General features: G+C 39.4%; 1 protein-coding gene across 10 annotated transcripts in view; it reads left to right on the plus strand.

Annotated features, from left to right (window-relative positions):
- The first annotated feature begins 15,612 nt into the window (after window positions 1-15,612).
- kmt2cb (lysine (K)-specific methyltransferase 2Cb) overlaps window positions 15,613-24,075 on the plus strand; it is a 51,496-nt gene continuing 43,033 nt past the window's right edge. For 7 of the 10 annotated variants that reach the window (XM_028428055.1, XM_028428057.1, XM_028428060.1 and 4 more), the window contains exons 1-2: window positions 15,613-16,350; window positions 20,369-20,560. In XM_028428055.1, the coding sequence (XP_028283856.1) occupies window positions 20,370-20,560 (191 nt within the window). In that variant the 5' untranslated portion in view covers window positions 15,613-16,350; window position 20,369. Of the gene's footprint in view, window positions 16,351-17,240; window positions 17,374-20,368; window positions 20,561-24,075 lie in introns of those variants that run through there. The other 3 variants (XM_028428056.1, XM_028428064.1, XM_028428058.1) reach the window with 3 other exon arrangements.

A 24,075-nucleotide genomic window follows, 5' to 3' on the forward strand; every position in this document is an offset into this window, starting at 1 on the left:
GAAGCATCCTCCTATTACAAAGCCATCCTTCAGATCAGCACCATGGACAGCAGCCAAGCAGCTCTGTGGTGGTGTTAATGGAAGAACAGGCAAGGGGGGAAATCTGGAGCCACAGGAGACCAATTACAGTTGTTACACTATTGTGGAAATGTGAGTAAGGAGGATGGAGGTGTTTCATACCAGGAACTGGGAGTTACACCGATATGCCCAAATAAATTAGAAATCAGTGAGATAGAATGGAGCGCTGGAAATCTGCATAACAAATATGTTTTTATCTCTCTGTTTATGACCCAGCTTTGTAGTTTCATTAGCAGCTGTTTGAATGAAGCAGCTTTTAGAGGACAATCTCCAAAGCTTATCGCTCGTCCTTTCTACTATTGTTATCAGAGGTTAATCAATTCTTATACTGATGATAAATAATCATGATTAAATTACTTTGTGCCCTCTGCCATCATGTAAACTGATTGATCATCTGTACTCTATTACATTTTTAGCAAGAATTCAGCTGACTCTTACAAAGCAGGAGTGTTCTCAAGAGCCTGTTATCAATAAAACACTTCCTGTCAGAGAGCATTTTCAGATCTTGTTTCATTCTCTGTGGTCTAGAGAGCTGTTTATTGAGATGAGGCTAAATATGTTACAGGCATTTATCAAAAATAGACATAGAGCACCACAGGAAGGTCAACCAAATTATGTATTTTTTAAAGTTTGCAGTTGCTTGTTACACCAGGTATAGGGGGGCAAAAGTAATACAATTTCAGAAGTTTTTGCATAATTTAAACAAACGTAGGCAGTTTAGTCTTTGTTGGAAGCTTCCCAGAGTCTTACAGTGTTAATACCGACAAGACAAGAACCTAAAATGGCTGCTAAAGTTTTTCATGGATTTGCATATGACTTATTTTTTCCCATCACTAACCTCTGAAACAGAAATCTAGTCACAGAATAAATCATTGCTCAAAATCCAATTTTTCCTCTAGGTTGGCCTTCCCCCTTTTCTCATTAGAATATCAACAAAGTTGACCAAATGAGCTGTGGGGCCATAAATAAATCTGTGTTATGAACACTACTTTAATGGGCCGTAAGAGCTCTGGTGCTGGAAGTACGTACATTTGGGTAACACTGGCAGCATTAAGAAAGCAAACCCTGTAGTGATAATGACCCAAATGACCAGAGGAAGCGTTGCTATCAGCTTAAAAAGCTCCACCACTTAACGATGTGTGGGTTGCTAAAGGGCTGACATGACTGACATAAGACTGAATACAGACAGCAGAAATACCACTGCCCTTAACTTTCATTTCCACTCCTCCACTTTGCTTGGAATTACTTAACACTGTTGCCTGCAGGAACATGGGTTGTATGATGCATATGAAATCCATCTGTAATGGTTGACTCGGTGGGGGTGAGTCACTTTCCAAAAACCCACTTGTACAGAGGAGCATGAAGCAATTACAAAGTAAAGTTCAAGTTAGTACTGTTAAATTTAAAATGCGCTTTATATTTCAATCTGACTCTCCATCATGTCCATGAGCCCATTTTGCCCTATGAAGACTTACTCATGTATGAAAATGGATCACGAAGTTGTATTTCATAAAAGACCAAATAAACACATGCAGTGTCATTTTTGTCAACATATCTTACTGAATTCTTTTGATATTGAGTAAATTAAAATATCTAGTATGATTTCCACCCATTCTGACAACATGGTCAGGTTCTTAAGGTGGCACAATGAGACGGTTTTCAATGTGAAGGGTAGTCCAACTACACTCGAAGGGCTTTAGGTGGAGGAACAGACCCCATGACATGATGTCATGATGTCGCTTCTTTTCAGGAAGAAAAGACTGTTTCAGAAGGTTTGGTAACTGAAACCCAATAAATGGTGTTTTAGTTTTCAAAATCTAGCCAAAGTAAACAGTAAGTCAAATTTAAACAAAACTGCAATGAGACCTGATGAGAGTTGAACTCAGGTGTGAGTCTACCAACCCATTCTGCATCTAATGACATTGCAGTGGCCTTTTGGCAATCTCTCAAGGATGCCATAAATGATCTTCAGAAGTATATTTGGAATATGATATAAGTGCCATTTACATCATATAAGACACACTGACCATGCATCCATATAGGACAAAAAACAATGTTATAATGTGTTATTTAAACTTTAGCCATCCAACCAATAATGTTTTTCCTGAACATAAGCAAGTCATTTTGATGGCTAAACTCTACTTGTTTTACAGACCCTTATGTGTCTTGTTAGTAGCATGGAGTTGCCAGGCAACCAGCTAAGACTCCACACAGCCACCGCTCCTTACTAAGAGAACAGAAACTTTCCCAAATTTATAGAATAAAAATATTCTCTAAATCAATAACCACACTGGGTCACTCACGCAATGCATCTGAACTCAAAGCCCATAACATAAACCTAATTTCAACCCCCCAAAAAACAAGTGTTGCAACAGTCATCCGTAAAGATGGGGATGTGCACACACACAAACGTAGCATACACGCCCTTACACAGCTTCATGCCCTGCATCAGCTTTCGGAGCAAGGTCTCAGACAATCGCAGGCTGTGGTCAAGACCCACATACAGACTTCCTGTCGTATTGCCTTTCAGCTGGCAGGTGCACAGCTGCAGAGCTTTATTTTATTTCAAGCTGTGGTCAACAGCGACATGTAGACTTCCTGTCATATTGCCTTTCAGTTGAGCAGGTACACAGAACTGCTGTTAACTACAGTCTGCTGACATCCATGCGGTAATTACAAGTGACTCCTAATAAGACAGCATTCTCAGAACTTCTATAGAAGCGATGTCTATGCAGTGCATGCAGCAGCTCTGCTGCAGCTAACCCATATATCCCATCTTTATATTAAAATTGAATTGCACGTCTTCATCTTTCTCTGGCGCCTGGCAGATAGTGAAACCACTTCTCCTAAGCTATTTGTTCCAGAGTAGATGAGAACATGGGTGCTGGGAGATGCAAAGTGGGACTGTCTGTATTAAAATAAGCACTTGACATCTATATTAAGATTAGGAAACAACTCAGACTGAACAAATGTGTTTTTTAATGTGGAAGCGCTTCGGTGCCGCTGTGGGATTTTAAAGATGCTCAGAGGCATGTAATGTGGCCATTTTTCAGATGTGTTGACGCGATTTTGCAGGGTAAACATCACTTGGTTTGGAATATGACAATCTTACATCAGTGTGAGAAATCCCCAACACAGAGTTAGTGTTGTGACATACTAGGGATAAATCATGCCATTAGTAGATGTGCTGTTTCACAATGCCACAAGGAAAATACTGGCCCAGATTAATCTCCAAAATGAGCCAACAATTCAATAACCTCCACAGTCTATGTGCAAACTGTCATATTTTATTAGAGGATTTGTCAACACAAGGATGAGAGGAGACAGCCAATACACAGAGTAAGCCTGTGAGAGATTTGATTTTGTGGGCTCACAACATTGTGTTTTGTACTGAAGAGCTAGGCAAACAACATTACGTGCACATACTCTGAGTAAGTGGCTGTCATGTGCAGTACGCAGAGCTAAATCTCTCAGTTTTCTCATCTGAGCTTTATCCCCGGCAATTCACCGGAGGCACTAAATGCTCTCAATTACAGGCATTGAGAGGTCAAGATGTCATCTATCAGATCTGCACATAAAGGAAACCACTTATCTGCTCTTGTTGCTTCATCACATTATTCTGCGGACACCCACCTCCATGCATCACCTTGGCAGCACATTAAGCGTGCCTTATGAAGCGGGATTATAAAAGGAAAAGTGTACCAAATATCTCACGCTGACAGAGAAGCTCGGCACACACAAAGGTCTACATATTCTGGCTGAAAAACAATTACTCATCATCAAACCCTTTTGTCTCTGTGTGCTCTGTTGTTTTGACAAAGAGAGGGGGACCATTCATCACTATGAATGGAGGGAGACACCGCAAATTTTCACCGTACTGTACTTCAGCATATTCAGCCACAGTCAGCGTGGCTGGAATCTCTGGCCTTAGGATGGGAGTGATTTGCAATTTATGATTTATGATTCTTATGGACGGGAAAACAAACCTCTCCTGTATGTGTAAAAAAAAAAGTGTTCACAGAGTTAGGTATAAGGGTCAGCAGCAATCCTTAGGTCAGTTTTTGGTCTAGACATATTCCTCTACAATATCTAGGATTAGTCACATGATCATAGAGGATATTCAGATTCTTTGTCAAAGTCTTTGACCTCCAGGAAGTGGTCAATGGCAGCCATGACATCATCATCATCTCAGGTGGCGGATGAGGCCGAATTCACATTTGTTGATGGTAGACTGGAGCGGTAATCTGGTGAAGGGGCAACAGTGTTGGTTGCCCTGGTACAGTGAGGTCCCTCTGGTGACGAAATGACTTGTAATATTTGTAGTTTATTGTTTTAATGCATTTGTATCAACCATTAAGGAAACAATGCAGCTAATGCAGAAGATAGAGATCATCTTGTGTGTGTTATGCTCCGAGCATACCAGCCTTTTTCCAAGTATCTAGCTTCTTAGGGTATGACCATGCCTGTGTTTTAGATTGTTTACATTTACCTAGTCCGTTTGGTACCTTTGACAGTGTAGATGGACTTCTTGTTTTTGACTGTCACCTATTGTACTGTCACCTTATTAGATCGATTACTGTGTACTGATGTTTTTGTATTAAATGGAATATTGGAATATATTATTAACTGAATCGTTGTCCGGCTTTTGAGTTCCTCTCATCCGAGCCATCCCTGACATCCATGTTCACAAGCCCAACTTCACAGCTGTAATAACTATGTTTAAAAATCCTGGTACAAAAACAACCCTGTGTGGCTGACCCCTTTAAAATAAGGCTTGGTGTTTTGCATTATTAATGATGTGGCTGCTTTGAGGGATAGGTGGGTGCTGTCACTGCACTAACCGTCTAGATGCCACTGACCTGTTTCAACTCTTTTTACGCTTCACCTCTTGGCCCACATTTATGAGCTCATAGTTAGCCAGGGTTAAGGCTCAGCTGAAATGGCGACGGCTGTTGCTACCCACACTGAGCTTCAAAACCACTCTTCCGGGAAAACTATGGGTGATGTCATAAAAGGGTTATGATCTTTGCATACTGTCCAGACAGGCTCTACTGTTCATACGTAAACGTTTGGTTGGTGGAAAGTTTTACCTGAATCAGTTTCTTGGGGTTTTCATATTCCTCATCCACAGACTGTTGACATCCTACACTGTTCTTGCATCATTTTTTGGCTTGATACCCATTGTGTTTGGCTGCAGATTAGAGAAGACCTGTGCCGTTTTATGTATATGATTATATCTATAACATTTCAAAGAGTCAATGATCTGCCACACTGTGTGTATGTTTTTCACCAGAAGAGTCTGCAAAGCCTTTTTTTTCCAGTGTCTTTCTGTATGTGCATCTTCTGGCCACAAGACAACCAAACAGAAAACAATCATTGAACTTTCTTTTACGTGATTACTTCAAAACACCTGGAGAATCCTTTGTCAGGAATGTGATGCGTGCAGTCTCATCACCTGCCTCATCAAACTTTGAAGTGATCCCTTAGTAGCCAGCAAAGAGAATTCTGGCAATTCCCTAATGGACCTGCACACCATGACTTATTCAGCAGCCTTACATTCAGCCCAGCACCTGAATTTGAGATAGTTTTCACTCATTTTGTGTTGGTTCACTTGGTATCTTTCCCTAGACTGTCAAAGACCATGTTCTAAAATACATGAAGACATGAAGGTTTGGTCCTCTGGCTGTATTTGAGCAGGTTATGGAAAACTAACCCAAATGACCTCATTTAGACAACTTGGAAGTAAAGTATTTTTCTAATGCAGCTCTTTGATAGCGTCAAGGCTGCATGTACCAATATTTTAACTTTAAACCAAACCGACACAGGCTTATGATTTATATCTATCGGCAGCAAGGACAACAAAGCAGTGTCCATTCCTTTTCACAATGATTTCTGCTGCTGCTGACATCAGCACCTCCTTATCTGACCACCTAGGGCAACACAAAGAGCAGACACAAAAACAACAGTGACATCGAGGAATGTAGCAGATCGTAACTTTAGCCGATTTACTTGCTCAACTACCTTTATCATGCCTGAATGGAGCGATATTTTTCTGCTAGATTACATTAACAGGGAGAATCATATACTGGATAGATTTTTAATGCGTTAATACTAAATCCTACCTGCAAACCTCATTTCCTAAGAGTACATACTTAATTATTGACAGATGCACTCTTCACTCTCTTCCCCAGCTGAGAGATTTAGGACAGATGCATCTACTGATTTTTCAAGGAACTGGCCTAGTTTGAAAGTTGGCTTTGTTCGCCTTGGAAATGATCCTGATGGAATCAGACTGTAAAGGAAAGGCAAAGATGGAGAAACATAATCTAACACTCAAGCCCATAATGATCCAACAACTGTCATCATGTCAGTTAAAGGTCAAGCTAATTAATGAGCTCTGACCCACAGTTGGCCAGAGTATGCTACAGAACCAAACTTCAAAGCTCTCATAATTTCTGCCTTGCAAACAGAAACATCTGAACTTGCAGAGGCTGCAGAAGCCACCTGCAGGGAGGAAAGCTATGCCAGTGATACTTGAGGGTTTGTTTGCAACCAAAGTCTCTCACTGATTGGCACACCTTCAGTACACTCAACGTGATGTTCTGAAGGCTACAGGCGCTAGTGCATCTGCAAACTAATTCATGGAGCCAAAGACCTGTTTTAGGACAAGTGATTACATGCTCGTAAAGATGATGCTAGCATGCTGGTGATTACCATGTTTCAATACACTTCCCAAGAGAGGGCCTGCTTACTCTGGAGGTTGGATTCTAGCAACAGACACGAACCTATGCAAATTCTACACAAAGCACTTTCCTCTGGTTTTTTCTATGGCTTTCTGTCCTTGGCTGGATGCATTGGCTGTGCAGGCATCCATCACAGCTTGCAGCTGAAGCTAAAGTTCAACTGCTGGACAGCAAAACACGTGTCGCTTAACATTGTGGTGCAGCTAGTGGATATAAGATCTGCTGGCTAACTTTACAAACAGATGTAGCTCTTGACTCTGATTTAATGCAATAATACAATGTGTTTAAAGAACCTTATTTACTTCACCCCTACAATAGACTCACAACCTCTCCAGGGTGTACCCCGCCTCTCGCCCGTTCATAACCCCCACCCTCCCCTGTGACCCTGTACAGGAAAAGTGGGTCTGGATGGATATTTACTTTTAAGTGATCTAACAGAATACATTATAGATTGCATTTAAGGGCATATATTCAGTCTAATTCAATTTTTTTTTACTTCTATGCACCCCATATCTTACTCAGTGTGTGATTACATAGGTTCCATAAGCAGATCGCATAGATGCTGAATAAAAGTCAAGCCAATTGAATTTTATTTTTTCTCTGCACAACACCTCAGTCTATTAAGCATAAATAATATTAACCTGTCAGTTCTATCTAAAAAGCATGCAAAATTATAATTACTGACTCAAGCATAGGAGCTTTCTCTGTGCCACCCTAACTTAACAGTTATTAATCTTTTATATTATTTCTGACACTGTGCCCAGTCTAGAGTGGTAAGGAGAAATATAAATCCCTTCCACAACACTACCCACACTTCATCATAGCTCATTGCTATGTAAACAAACAACATGACAGCTTGATAACACAATGTATGAGTAGCTACATTTCCTGTCTAGTATTCGATATCAGACTTGCAGCAAACTGTCACAGATTTCTCCCTTCAGCACAAGCTTATTATCCAGATTCATATTTCTGGGGAAAGTAGCAAATATATATTTATTTATAACAGGAGCAAGCTGAAAGATGGTTTGACATTTTTGGCACTATGATATCGAACCAATTATGATCTGTGCTGTAATGTTGCAGATGTGCTCTAAAAGGTTTGAGAAGCATCAGTGCTGAGCAGAATATTCTGGAAACAAAACACTGTTAGCAGAAATATATCCAATTTTCCTTTGATTCTTTAATTATTTATTAAAATGTCTCGGGTAACTGTCATCACAGGCACAACTGAGCGAAATGATCTAAATACTTGACAGACACTGATGTCTTTAGAATTTAAAATAAACTGTAAAAATGAACCATGAGATCAAAAGAGTTCCGTTTTGACCTTGACAAATTCACCAAACTTGTTTAAAAAGAAAAAACAAAAGTCCTTGAGTCAGGAAAACTCATTTAGGCAATACGAATATTTCAGCAGTGGACATCCTTGGGATTCATGAGGAGTTCAAATTACTGTTCAGCTCTCTGGATAATTATGCAGAAAGTTTTAGTTCACTAATGTTTTGCTTTGGGTAAATGGAAAAAGGAAAACATCAGCCATCGTCATCCATTGTCTTGTGTCTGCAATTGTGAATCATGGTGAAGAAATGAATGCAAACATTGCAAGGAGAGCCTGGAAGACTACTCATGTACTTGTAGACATCATCTCAATAAAGAAAAGTATTGATTAAATCCTGAGAGATTTCTCCATGGATTTGTAACCATGAATTAGATTTAGATTCTCAAAACAGCAGAAAAATTCAAGAGTCTTGTAAAAATCCATCTTTAATAAAGTCTTCAGGCAAGGTAGAGCTTATCCACCAGGAGTACGCTTCAGTCCACAATTCTACAGTTGTGATAGCTTCTGTTGAATACCAACATCTACCTACTGTGGCCCACTAGAACCAACCTTTACAGAGAAGAGATTTGACTGCTGGACCAAGTGTGTAAATGTGATATAGTCATTTTACCTTAGGCTCACAATCTGCAGAGTATTTATGGTGCTCATAGGTCATGGATTAGTTAGCATATTGACAGAGTGGAAAAATGAGCTGAGGGGACCTGGAACTATTTTTGCTGAGATTCATTCATAAAACTGTTTAGTGCAATGCTTTTGTGAGACAAAAATGATGACGAATGCTCCTAAATGCTGATTTGTGAATATCCTCAGCATAACACAGACCACAAAGAGAATTTATGATGAATAACAGGATACAACAATTCCCAACCTTACCCCCAACTTTGAGTGAGTGAGTGAGTGCATTGTGCTGTCAACAGGCCGAGGATCTCACTAGCTAAGCCCACCTCAATCTTCTTTGTCACATTCACTTCACTTCCCGATATGGCTTGAGGACGCAGCATCAGTTCTGGTGTCACACGGCTCACTGCCCTCTCTCCTGAGGTTATATGGGAACTTGAGCCCTATGAATTCATCTCCTCTATACTGCTGCAGCAAGCTTGAAAAATTCCATAAGGCATCATATGAGTCAGACACCTGATTTATGCAGTAAAGAAGCAGCTTCATGAGCCATACGACCAAATTGCATTCTCTGATACGGGAGACGGTCCAATAAGGAAAGATTCTCACCTAGCAGGTTTCAGTTTTCCTGACTGAGCAAATCACTGCAGAAAAGGTGACAGTGCTGAAGGCTCATATGGGACTGCAGCAACATTGTTCTATCACAAACAAAATGAAACTTCTAATAACGTAAATAATATCTGACTGGAGCCAGACGAGCCTGAGATGAGCTAGACTATTGTTCACCTTTCTTTAGGGTGCAAAAAGAGAGAATCATCTCAACTTGCGTCATTTCAACCCCGCTGGGATTGCTGGGATCGCTGAGGAGTTTGAGTGGTGCAGAGAATCCAGGATATTAGAGAACTCTTAGAGTGGACAGCAGTATGAAGTGTAATACAGAGCAGAGTGGGATTTAACCTTGGCTTTAATAAGCCCTCTTGGGTGAGCCTGAGATGCTCAGTGCTGATTGTTTTCAAAAGAAAAGAGGAGAATAGACACAGTCTGTGTTGGGACAGAGGGACGGTTTGAATAAGACAACAACACGGAGACTAAATACTGTAGATAAAATGTGTTATTTTAAAGGCTGGTCAGGTGTTTTCATCCTGTCACAACAGTGAATGATTTCTGGAGGAAATCAGGATGTTGCTATTTCAGTATGTGCTATTTTTGTATCCTCTCCTTTAAATAAACGTCTCTGTAGTCCAAATTGAATTAAACTGAACTTTTTCGTCGTTCCTTTGCACCTTTCAAAATGTCATTTGTATGCACATGCATTCTATAGACAACTTTTTATCATTATCAACTCAGCTGGACTAAAAGTCAGCTGAAGCATGCAAAAAAATAAACCACATATGTAAGATGAGCTAAAGTAAAATAAACAACTGTGGTTAAAAGCCAGCATCAGTGAGAATATACAAGGACATTAATGCACAAGTTTAAAGATGAGGTCATACCCAGTGATGCTACGTGTATGTTTTTGTTTGTTTGATGAAATTAAATGCATGAAAGCCCAACATGCTGAATGTTTTTTATCATAGCATATGTGATGTAAACAACTCATAATTAAAGCATCCTGTATAGACCTGTCTGCTGAATGCTTGTGTCCTACTTTGGTTGTTTTAGCCATTCACAAGTCCAGGCAGCCAGACAGGCGTTAATGGTGCTATGTAAGTGGTTGATGAGCGGTCCTTATCGGGTTTGTGTCTGCTCTCTGTATATATCATTGCATAAACATAAGTGGCTGCAGAGAGCCGACAGCGTGGTCATGTTTTTGCACAAAGTAGTTAAACTCTTTGATGATGCAACTGCTGAGTGAAAATGAAATATATAGCCAGAAAGATTCATTCTGTAATATTTTCTCATATAAGAGCTTGTGATAGTTTAAGCATGAAGTCATTTTTTTTCACTCTCTCCTCCGTGTTCTCTTGTCCTGATGTTTCTCTCTGTAGTGCCCCATGGGACCTTTACATAAGAGTTGGCTACTGTTATGAAGAGTTTCAGAAACTTTCAAGCTGCTCTTCGTCTCTACATCTTTTGTACTTCTGTTAATAAAACTGCAGTTCATCTTCACCAGAACAATCTCATCTGTTAAAACCTGCCCAACCCTTTAGTGTGCACGTGGACATCATAGCATCAACTGACTTTTTTTATAACCCCCTTTCCTCTTTAGGCCCTTCTTCTTTCCTTTCTTTATCCTCTCTCTCTCTCTCTCTCTCTCTCTCTCTCTCTCTCAGCTCGTTGGATATATTCCCCTATGATTATAAATAGATCCTAATTAGCTCCTCCAGCCATAGGCAATAGAATTGTTCATCAAGAAGGGACTGCATCAGACTTTACAGTATATGCAACAGTCAGAAGAATAGCAAATCCCCTTCCCTTGTTTTATTTTTTCCTGCAAAGCAGAGATTAGTTTTCTGATATTTTATCAGTTTGAAAATAATTTTCCAATATAATCAATTTCCCATATGATTCAAAGGGATCAAGAAAGGTCAAGCTGACCTTATGATGGACAATCACGTAAAATTAGAGAATGGCATAAAGCAGTGTTTAACAATCAGCTTATGTTTAATTGATTAGTTGTGATTTTTGTGAAACTTACTCAGCATCATAAATTCACAGTTTCTAAAATAAGTAAGACCTCAAAACTACTCAAAGCTCATTAAGACCAAAGACTTGATTTCTGAGATATGCCTGCAAGAAGAAATGGGCGATTTCTTTCTCTTTCTGCCTTTTTAATGTCTCCAATCAAACAAAATCCTTCTAAAAGTTTTCTCCTTAAAACTTCTCATATTTGTTCTAATTAGACTGTACCGAACCCCCTCTCTACTTAAAGGTAGCAGTCATTACACACTGCGCCCTGACTTCCAGTCATCAGAGGAAATTATGATGCAAATTTGTCACTGAAATATTTAAACATTTTATCTCTTTGATATTAAAGATTAAAACAGATCCCCCATGTCCTGGAGCTTTTTTGAAGTTTGTGTACTCTCTGGTGGGTTTTCAGCTCTAAGTTTTTTTTTTTACTACATAATAACGTTTTGTGATGTGTTTCTGCATGGAACGATGGGAAATATTTGTTTGGCTGTGCAGCAGGCTGAATTTAACAATACCTGTTCTCCTGCAGACAAAGAGCTCAGCCCGGCATCTGGTTTCATGTTTCTTGACTCTTCTATTATATTAATATGATCCATCTGCTCACCTGGTAGCCGTCTGTCGTGTTAGTCTGCAACTACACTGCATATGCAGCTGCCTTTGGCTGGAGCATTATCAGTGCTTTGTCAGTAAAACGCTCCTATAAGACGTCTGGGTATGTGTTAACCTGAAACTCTGATGTTATCAGCAGTTTTATTATTGGAGCTGTAGCAACATAATGATCTCAAGTTTGATCTCTGCGGTTTACATTTATGTGTGTGGATTGTCTTGCATTACAGTGTCACTTTGCCTATTATGATCAATGGATATGGCGTGAATTCAAATTCACTGTAAGAAAAACAGCCACCAACATACACAGCCAATTATTTTTGTGAGAACAGCAAATCATCCACTGTGTTTTGAGCCATCACATCCACAAGACTGGCATTGGCCAGCAAAGCAGAGGTCATTATACACATACATACACATATATATATATATATATATATATATATATATATATATATATATATATATATATATATATATATATATATATATATGCATAAAGAGGCTATTTTATCGCACAGTCACAATATACTCTTGAAAATTAGCCCTTTATGCTGACAGCCAAAGGGCATCAATTAGGCTCAACAACCAGAAAAGAGCTCCTTGAGCATTTACCCATTCAGCATGTAATTATGCTTTATTTTGCTGAAGTGACTTATTGCATTAAAGCACATTTGTCTGCTAATGATTATAGAAACCTACATTGTAATTGAACACTGAATTAAATATACAAGATAGGGAAGGTTTAAACATGCGTGCCTCCCACTGCCTAGACAGCAAAAAAAAAACACACAAAAAACCAGTGGAATTATTTCTGGTATAGCTTTTTTTGAAGCCATTTTGAATGTGGCTCAACAGGCTATCACAACCTTGACCTTTCTTGCCATCACCACACATCTCACCCCCATGATTCACATGAGGATGCCTCACAAGCAGCTTATTGCTTGGATTGGATGAAGAACAGCAGATTTTTCTCTGTTGTTCTTCATCCAAATCAAAGATGCTGGAAAAGGAAAACAGTCAGACCACATTTTTTTTATTAAAAGAATCAACCAGGCAATTTGATCTGTTTACTGTTTCTATTGTATGAAATAGAGCCATGCTGCCCTCTGTCTGCTGCACACCAAAACAGTCCCATAAAACAAACTCATGACCATTTTTAAAATGTTAATTCCTTGTGTAAGTTGTGCAAATGAAACTTTATTATGTTTGCACTATTTATTACTGCTTAATTTATATATATATGTAATAGTACAGCTGATTCTTGTTTATGTTTGGGTCTACAGCGCCCAGCATGTTTGAAGTGGAATGTTTTTTGTAAGATAAGAACATCATTTTTTGTGTTATGTTTTATTTATAATAGCTCAAGGGTTTGTTGTAAAGTGCATTCCTCATGAAAGACATATTGACATGTCAGCTGAAAAAGCACAGGTACAAATAATAAAATGAATGATGGCTGAATTCTATTTAGCTGCTTTAGCTTCAGGGTCCAGATGCTGGCTCACGCTATAACATGCAATGTTAACATAAACAGGAATACACGTTTTAAACAACACTTTGCACATGTAGGGATTAAGCCTCACAAAGGTATCAGCTGTTAAACAGCAGCTTCGTGTGTTTCAAGGTAATTAGGTCAATGGCGGCTGTAGTGGTGTAAGTAAACACCAGCTTAAAGGTCATAATTGAGAAAGTGACACCGATATGTGCAGCATCTCACACTGATGACGCCCCAACGCATGGTCTAATATGCATTAAACACCTGAATAATAATAATAATAATAATAATAATAAATTACATAACATGAACCAAATCTTTTTCCTGTGAGAATGAAGTCTGTGATAAATAACAAACCAGACTTTTTGCAACATCTATATTGATTTGAAGAAACGTTTTAATAGAAGACACAATTATCACTACTGCATCCAAATGTTGCATCTCCGCAGCTTACTGTAAGGCACAGCTTTAAAAACAAAGTCTTTTTTTAATGCTGATTTCCAATGCTTGGAAATGATACTTGATATGCACTTTCAGACTGTGTTTTTCTCAGGAGTTGGAATAATATCCTTGACCGTCATGTCACTGATGATAGGTCTTTAGAATTTACTTGTAAATATTTTATGATCTAAAAGTACATCAGCACCCTTCTCCCCTTTCTCATTTTATTGTTGTTGCTTTGTTTGTTGCTGTATGTATCTATCTATTCATCTATGTGCTGTTCCATTGTTTTATCTATTGAATATTAATAAGGCTTTGATTGAATTTTTGGAGTATCATGATTTGCATATGTAAAAATATTATTATTCATTCAAACAGCCATTTAATGCCTGATCCAGAAACATGGACTGTTGCAATTAAACACTTTAGGTTTCTGAATATCATCTGTTGGTTAAACAATATATGACAGCCATGATGTGAAGAAGGAAAAACACGTCAGTATAGGGGTGATCAGGAACCTGAACAATGTTTTAGATTGTGTTAACACAAAACTAATATAATTTCCCATGGTCAATTTAGACACCATGTCATGAATATGATCAGAGCCTGAATAAAAATCAGGATACTAATGTGCATGTAAACACTGTCACAGTCAAATCCTACAGAAACCCTGTTTTGAGACATCTATATTCATTGTGTTTATTCAGGTTTTTAAGTATTTGAGGTCTCATTTATTTTGAACCGTCTCCAAATTATTTATTTTCAATTAAAAACGCCATATGTTTCATTGGCCAGCAGGGGGAGCTCACAGATTAGGAAAGAGGTGCCAAGGTTTTACCATTTAAAGGGACAGGGCTCTGTTTATTTTCTGTTCTTTTTTAGAAGGGATACAGACAATAAACTAAGGAAGTTGTGATTAAAAGAGAGCTTTAAAAAAATCAAGCACAATCTAGATAAATACACAACACTCGCTGGCTCTATTGCATATATATTATGTGCAGCCGCTGAAAGCAGACCCCTGGGGGCTTTTCCGAAAGTTAACCCCTGCATGCACAGTATGTCTGCCGGTTTGCTGAGTGCATGTATTTAAGGCAATGACTGAATGTGTGTGTGAGGGTGTGTGCGTGTGTGTCTGTGTGTACATGAGTGTGTGTGTGTGTGTGAGTGAGAAAGAGAGAGAGAGAGGCCCTGTCGATCCATTTGAGATCCATTCGCTCGTTGCGAGCACCATCTCCTCCTAAAGTTAATCCATCTGTGCGTTTCTTCCTGCTATGAGGAACCCAGTCGATTTACTATAGCTGCAGATTTGCATGAGCTGGAGAACCAACCGCTGAAAAATCCGGCTAAAATCCAGACTCCATCTTTTCGAACCCTCCCTGACCCTAGCCATTATTTTATTTACTAAATGCCCATATCCCTCCGCAGGGTCAGAGAGTATTTTGAAGAAATTGTAAAATGGTTTGCTTTGTGTTTTTATCGTGTCGTCTTATCGACGTTTTTAAACATTTTTTACTCTCATTAAACACCACATTGACGGCGAAGCGCGCTGATTCGTAAAGATTTGTGTGCCGTAGTTCTTGCTAGGAGGTGGTGGGTCTATTTTTTGAGGAGCCTGGAGGGGCTGTGCTTCGGTGCCACTTATCATTAGATATGGCCACCGTTATAGAGTACACCGAAGCGTCATCTTCAACTTAATTTTGTCATATTTCGTAGGAAATTTGCAGTTCTGTTAGCGTGGCAGGCGGGATGTTGTTTTGGGCAAGCTAATGTTTGTTTCTACATGTCTTTGGAGGGGGTTGGTACTGCGTGGCAGGCTGAGTGCGAGAGTCTCCTAACTGGCCGCTTGGTCCCGCAGCTTGTCGCAGCTGAGGAAAATAGAACCAGTTGCCAACCCAGCGGTCGGCACCCAGCGTTTGCTCTGCGCGTCGCTGTACTCTCACCGAGGATTCACATTTGAAGTTTCGTTTACGGAGAGCTGACTTTTGCAGCCGCTTGGATTCTGGCTTTGGTTTGTTTATACATTAATGGTAAAATTGTTGCCCGTAGACTTGGGTGGCTAACACCAACTAGCTATATAACCCGAACTCGTGCGACGACAGCTGTCATTGGAGAAAGGAAAGTGATCCCCACAAATGCGTGAGCCAGCGAAGCGGTTTTCTTTTGGATCTACACCTTCTGCTTTTCCAACAAATGGGCAAAGTTGGGAATAACATTGCAACGCTGGAATATAATGATATGCGTTATGCATTTTTGAGAACTGCAGTGTTGCTTCATTGGAGAGAGGCTAGCTAGCTCAGTTAGCTTGCTAGCTAGCTGGGTGATAAAAGTGCGACGTTTCATCCCCCAGTATTTTGGACATGAAGAGGATAATTTGCTATTCTTAGGGCTGGAAGGTAAGCTACAGTCTGGACTTTTAATGTTATAATTGAGATCTACATTTATTTGCAGTTCGCCTTTTTAAATGAGGGTGAACCAACATTATCCTCCTCCAGTCTGATGTTGGGGTTTGTCGCCGCCTTGGCTTTCATGACTCAGACTATTCAAAGGAACGGAACATTCAGTAGAATGGTTCATGGATGCAATGTAATCAGTTTCTACAGCATTAACGCAATATATGTATTTATTTATACGTTATACACAGTCAACAGTCGTGCGCTACTAACATTAGTTGATAAGGAATAGCCTAAATCAGAGCCTACGTGGTTGTGTAACGTATCATTTTCACTTTTGTGTAGCACTGTGGAGCCACAGAACAGTTCCGTTTCATTGAATAGACCGAGCCTTTGTGTGTGTTGGGCAGAAATCATCATTGCCTTGTTTCCATTTGGTTTGGTTATCAAGTGGTGAAGTTAATGCTATTTTGTTATGTTTGCTTTAATCTCCACACTATTCAATTTATTATGATCAATGGGACAATCAAAGACTTATTTCTTTGGCGTTGGCGATGAGTTGGCCAACTAAGTGCAACCATAGGTAACCTGTTAGCTATGTGATCCTCTTTTAAAGTTGCTCTGTGGGGACAATTTCTTTTAAGACCGATTGCAGTCTACTGTTACCAGTTAATATTACCCATGAATTAATTGCTTTCTGTAGATTCTTTTACCTTTAAACGGTGTCATTGTTACTTTTGTGGGTGGTCGCCGGAGAAAAGGCGACAGAGTTCAGCACAACAGGCTAGCTATCGTTAGCTGTATGCAACTGCTTTGTGCCCAAGCTGGAGTTAACAAAAGCTAACGTTAGCATGTTTTCAATTGTGGCCATGGTGGTCGTGACTGCCTTGTAGTTACCGGATCCTAACCTCAGATGCCCCATCAGTCAACGGGAGTTTCATCATCATCATCATCATCAGCTGAGGCGTACCACTTATTAAATGTCCTTATCCAACATTTTCGTTATCTTATGGGTATCTAAACTATGTGAGTACCCGTTTCTATCATGAGATTTAAAACTCAGATTACTCATTTCTCAATAACTGGATGCATGATCCACCGCACCATTATTCTAATGATTCAGATTTCTTGTGGAGCTTGTTGTAAGACACCATCTGTCCACAGAGCTTGGAGGCTTGGGGGAGACCAATATAGACACTAGAAGAAGAGAGGATGTAAACCAGCAGTGAAGGATAATGTCTGTCAAATTTAAAAACTGCCTCATATCATTGTGGCGCCATGCAGCATCCACATACATTCATGGCACACCACCTGCATTGACTTAAGTACTGTCGCATAAGCATTGATAGAATGTCATTTTGATAACCAGTCTCCTACACTGCAAAAGATACATAGTGATGATGCAAATTACATCTGCAATGTGTTACCTACAACTTTACCATTTCACTGAAAATGGAAACTAACAACGTTTACATGTCACGTGTCCTAAAGATTACAGTCCACACAAGACCAAACACAGCTTTTTTTGAGTGTTGTGTGATTTGCCATTGTCTACGGGGCTAATTGAAAGACTACAACAGTATGCAGATGGCATTAACATACTATTCCAAATTCTCCAACAATCTTTTGCTCACAGCTATAGATGGGATGGCAACAAAGGCCAGCTAGAGGTTATTCTGTATCACTTGGCAGACCTCTGGGATCAAAATGGTGCTTCGGACAATCTCTTACTTCGTTTGCTTTGACATTCTTGTATCTAAAAAGTGCAAAGTCACTGCCAGCCTTTCAGAAATATCCCAGGGATCCTTGTGTGTGTGTGTGTGTGTGTGTGTGTATTTTCTTTTTTCTGTATTGTGGATAGCAATGACCTTCACTGTTATACAATGGTAGCCTGCCTACATTGCAGACTCTAAATTGCAACATTAATGGAACATGTGAGGCCTGATCCAAAAATTCCAATCAGACTTTGCACAAATGTGTCCATTAGACGTCCAGCAATGATTAAAAAGATGGTATTAATTCTGCTTCAGGTAGCGCTGGTAGGCACACTGCGTTGCTACTTGCTTAAAGTTTCCTCCCACTGCCACTTTGTCCAGGATTACATGGGCCACATAACAAAAGGTGCTGCAGTCAGCCATCATCGTGTGCACTACGTCCATACAAGAAGCGTGTTGGTGAGACCATCATGGCCCTGCAAACATGGAAACTTTCAGTTAGTCCTACTACAAGACTGATTCGATGTTTACAAGACACATATGCAGGCAAACATACGTTTTAAGCAGCTAAACAAATAAACAGACAAACTACAGACTGCTACAAATGTGAAACAAAATTCTAATTGATTGCAGTAATGTAATGCATTTGCATTTTTGTGGGGCACAAGTATAACTGAATACTTTAAATATGAAAATGATATCAATCCCAAGCTTCTCCCTCTATAAAAAAAACCCAATAGATTCTCAAAAAACCGATGATATTTTCTGGAAGAATGGTCTTCATCTCTCCAGACATTTCTACAAGTCTCTTGAAGAATCTATGTCACGTAGCAGCACAGCTCTTATGGCAGCATTTTGTGGCTAAACAGTGTTTTAAGATATGTAGTGTTCCTTTAAATTAACACATCATTGGTTTTATCTCAAGTAGATTAGATTTACTTTATTAATCCCCGTAGGGAAATTAAGTTGTAGTAGCAGCATATCAAAAAACAATAAATACAATAAACACAAGTTAAACTCTTATATACACATACATTTTCACAATTAAGTTTACATTAGGTTAAGTCAACATTAGATTTTGTTTTTTTACTAGCCAAAAGTCAAAGCAAGGTGGCAGGTAAAAACAAACAAATTGGTTCAATAAAACATTATTCCACTTGAATGAACTGAATCTTTTTCATTTTTTTCCTATAAGGGGAAAGGCCTCTCCCTGCTTTAAGCCCCTTTCATTATGGACAAACGCCCACTAATGCCTGCTGACATCTGGCCTTTGTCTTCAGTGGGAATGGGTACAATGAGTATTCAGTCCTGGTTTACTTAATTGCAGTAGTAATCTAGGCAGTGATGGAAACATGACACCTGGATGGAAATGCAAATTTTTGGTCTGTTTCCAGCTTGACGCTATGACACACATCTTGTCATTGTTACTTCTATGCATTTCAGCCACATATCCCGTTCAAACAGTGCTAGAAAATGTCTCAGTCCACATTGAGTTTGAAGAGACTGCAGTGATAGATTAAATAAGTAACCGTCACTGCATAGTCACTGGCTTGTTTGTGCACATTAGAAGTAGAAGAGTAATATAGCAACATTTATTGTTCCCTGAAGCATTGAGCTTTAAACACATTGAAAAATGTACTAAAAAAACATACCCATATTTTATTTATTTTTTCTACCCGTTTCCCTGGCCATTGTTAAAGGCAACTAAAGGCCAGCTTGCACAGTGTTTACCATGGAGTGGTTTGTAGTGGGTTTTCCTTCAGTGGGTGGGCTTCAGCAAATGCAAAATGTGGAGTGGCTGGATGTGGAGTGATTGTTGATAACTTTGAGTAAGAAGTGGAAATTGTGCCTGCTGCACTCTGGTCACAGTGGTCAGAAGGTAATGAATACTACAACACTTTATGGATAACATGTAATAAACCATAGCCGTGTCATGTGAACATCTTCTAAGGGGCTTCAGATGTAATAAACATCATCAGAATTGCTTTGTCTTGTGTCATTTGCAGCAAGCGGAATCCTATAGGGTTGTATTTGGGTGACATAAGAATGGTCAAGTTATCTGAATTGATTCCAATGGACGTATGGACGTAGTGCATACATAGGAACTATTGATTACATTCTACCTAATCTCTTTGCATGGCACCATCTGTGAACAGTAATGCCAGCCTCCACTTCCAGCATCATGTTCCTCCATTTGTTCCATCCACTATTTGGAACCCTGGTAGTGGAATGAGATGCCAACAGCTTTATGTTCTTCTTGCTTTGGTTACCTGCCATATAACATCTTTCTTTTCACTGTTTACCAGAATGTCATCAGAGGATAAGACTGTGGAACCCTCTGAACAGGGACCCTCACCGCCCTCCAGCAGTGTAGGGGCCACATCCACAGAAAGTCCTGCCCTCGCAGACAAGCGACCACGTGGCAGGCCACGCAAGGATGCTGCTGCTGCCATCCTACCCCAGGCACCACCTTTATCCACAGCTAAGAACAGAAAGAAGTATGTTTTTTACGCGTCACATAAAAACACTTGAGTTTTTTTTAATTCTTATAGGATCTTCTTATAGGGAATCTGTAGCGTTGCTGACGTAACAAAGAATCAAAATATGATTATTATTGTCGAGGAATTCATAGTTCTTTAGACAGTTCTTCAGCGTAAGGCAAGGCAGATCTTGGAGCATAACTCTGAAGCAGGCGATGAACACAGGTCATCATATCAATATCCAAAATGATTGAATAGTAAGTAGTAGGAGTAGGAGTATGGATCCAGCTTAATCTTGCAAGCAACACACTTTATCGTGCTCTGCATGATAGCGTTTCTCTTTTGCACCCCATCTTTTTAAGCTGTAAACTTGAAAATTAAACGACTTACTTCTTATTAAATCCTCTTGGAAGCAATCTTAGTCATATTGCCTATCTGAGTGCAAGGACACACAAAAAATCATCTAAATAACACTAAATGGTACTCTGCAATTATCTTTTTAAAGTGGTGCATGAGAGCAGAGTTTTAGAAAGGCTTTTGGAAATTCCAAATTTACAATGACACAATCTGAATCTTTGTACATTATATGTCGATATTAATGTGAGCTTTATATTTTATTCGTGGTTATTGGATTACAGAGGAACACTACATGTTAAAAACCTGTGTGAAAGAAACTAAAACCAGGTCGTATAATCAAGTCTGTGCTACAAGCTAAATGGCCACACATGATCAGGTTTTATCAGCTTGAATCCCAGTAACTTCAGCGCAGATATTGTGAGGTGCCTGGCGTCTCTTTGACTTCTAGAGCATCATACAATACAGCTTAGAGCTGTTCTGTAAAATAATGCTTGCAAGGTTCTTAACTCTCTCTCTTCTTAGTCTGTCCTCTCAATCAATCTTAATACCCAGCTCCCAGTGGATTGTGTAATCTCCAAGCATCCAGACGATGGGTTAATACCACAGTGGAAGGATGACCTGGGACAGACTTGAATTGTTTCATGTTAAAGAACAATTGAAGCATCAGCAGCAGTGTATTCAGAGATGCTCATACTTCATGGTTATCAGGTGGATTATTAATACAATCATATTGGCATGCCAGAAGTATTTATTGATTTGATTGGAATGTACCACCAGAAATCCCAGCTGTGAGCTCATCCCATCAAATGACCACCTCAGTCACTCATAATGATCAGATACTTGTGGAGTGTAAACAAGTTCAGTACCTTAATTTTATTGTTGCTATTGGAAAGAAAGCTTACAGAGAAGGAGATTGTCTTTTCTCTGGCCAGTAGGGTGTAGTTCTTAAGAATAAAACGTCCTTTTTGGGACAATGGCGACACACCACAATGGTATCCTCATAGTGCAATCATGTATTAAGATTAACCACCTTATTCCTCTTCTGTTTGTGTTGTTATTAAAATTTCCAGTGTTAAGTGTTAAATTAGTTTGGTATGACAAAGGAGGATGTGTTGGGAATCGTTCTTGTAGACCTGGTTGTTGGAATTTACTAGATTTGCCCACACTCCATCTGCTAGTCAGTCCATGCCAGAGCAGCGTGATCCTTGTCGGGTTTTCCAGTCAGCACGCTGCTGGCTGGGACTACTTACCACAGCATTATTTTCACCTTTCTTTTTTTCCTCTCTCCCTCTCTCTCCCTGTGGTGGGACTGTGAGGGGGATAAGTTGTGCAGGATATGGGGTTGAATGCTAGTCTTGAGTGCTTGTCAGTGAAAATAACTCATTGCCTGAATGCTTAATTCTAAGTCCTTTAGTGTAGTTATGTATGATTTCAATTGATTGTTGTGTAGCTGGCTATGTGAAGACGTCACCACCACCACCGCCACCAACTATGTTGGTGTGTGTACACAACATTATAATCATAGAGGAAATTTTCACACAGCTTATTTTTGCACGTGCCTTCTGCAGAGACCCACCTAATCGTCATAAGCTTAAAGGTGAAAGTGGTGAACATAAAAGAAAAGGCCTATGACACAAACTGTGGATTTTATGTAATTTTATGTGATTTTGTGGCCAGTAAATGTTAGTGGTTTGTTGCTGTGCTTAAGCTCTCAATATGTTTAGCTGTGTGGCTTTACAGGCCTTCGTGTGTCATGCTGATCAAGTACATTTTGGGCTTGTATTTAATTTTGTTATTTCTTAATTACATTTTGATCTGATGTTTCTTTTTTGGTCATTGCAGGGATATTGCTGTCATCTTTGTTGATTTAATTTTCTAATCTCCTGTTCAATTATCAATTTCAGTAATTATTATTGACAAGGATCTTGTTTCCAGTGACATATAGATTTAGGGTGCTAACTAAATTATTTGCATCATTGATTCATCTGCAGTTTTAGTCTGTCAATTAACTATATATGACTGTCTACAAAAATGTCATCATTGTGTGAGCGTTAGCTTTGACAACTGAAAACCAATTTAGACAGACTTTATTGTCATTCAGATATACAACCAGTGTATATGGAACAAAATTGAATTGCATTGGTTCAGCATAGAATTAATATTTGAGTGAGTGCAAATAATCATTGAGTTATATTCAGCAGTATATGACCTACAGTATTTTGCACAGAACCAAACAATGTGAACCAGTGTTCTGCTAAGAACATAATCATCAAAACCACTGTAAATTAATTTTTGTTATATGATCCAAAAGTATTTGCCTGATTACTCTCCCTGAAAAATTTTATGACAGTACAAAGTTGTTAAAATTTTATTTTTTCTTATTGAGATATTTATGATGAGTCAGGCTTACAGGTAATTATGTTTTAACCGATGTTTGCTGGAGGCCTCTTCTGTCATTCTTGCATTTTTAGGTTTTGTTCCCCATGGAAGTCATTTAGAGGGAGGGGTTGCTTTGGCATCCAGCCATTTGTGATTTTTCTCTCCAGTGGCACCGAAAATTACCCCCCCACCCCCAATCTCCTCCCGCACATCCAACCTCCTGTATCCTCCTGAGTACCCATGAGACACGCTGCTCTAATTTAGGCTGTGTTTGCTTTCCTCACTTAGCATGCTAACAGTTGATGTTGCTATTTTAATTTGTATCCATGACAATTATCCCCTCCACATGCTGCTTCCAAGATGAGGTTAACTGAGCTCCCATTCGAGGATGCTGACACTGACTGGTCTTTCCATACTGTATGCAGAAAAGGGGTGTGTGCTGGTGTGTGTGTGTGTGTACAGCTGTATGAGTTGTCACACTGGCATATGTGTGGAATCATGGACATGGTTGTCTGAATTGCTGGTGGTGGACGTTTCAGTTTTATGTCCCTCCATGGAGGAAATTGAGATATGAATATCTGAAAACTGTTTGAGAGGTGTGGTAGTCAACTTGTTGGATGTAGTAGAAATGGTCTGGTTTGAAGATCTAAATGGTCCCAACCACGAATCACGAGACCCATTTCACCTCCAAGGAAAATGTTGGATGTTAGTGGGTTTTTTGTCCACTGTAAAAAGTGTTTATGATATTAAAAATGGCACATTCAAAATGACTGAATATGACCATAGGGATTCTCAGT

The sequence above is a fragment of the Parambassis ranga genome, chromosome 17 (genome assembly GCF_900634625.1).
Source record: "Parambassis ranga chromosome 17, fParRan2.1, whole genome shotgun sequence".
NCBI classification, from domain to species: Eukaryota; Metazoa; Chordata; class Actinopteri; family Ambassidae; genus Parambassis; species Parambassis ranga.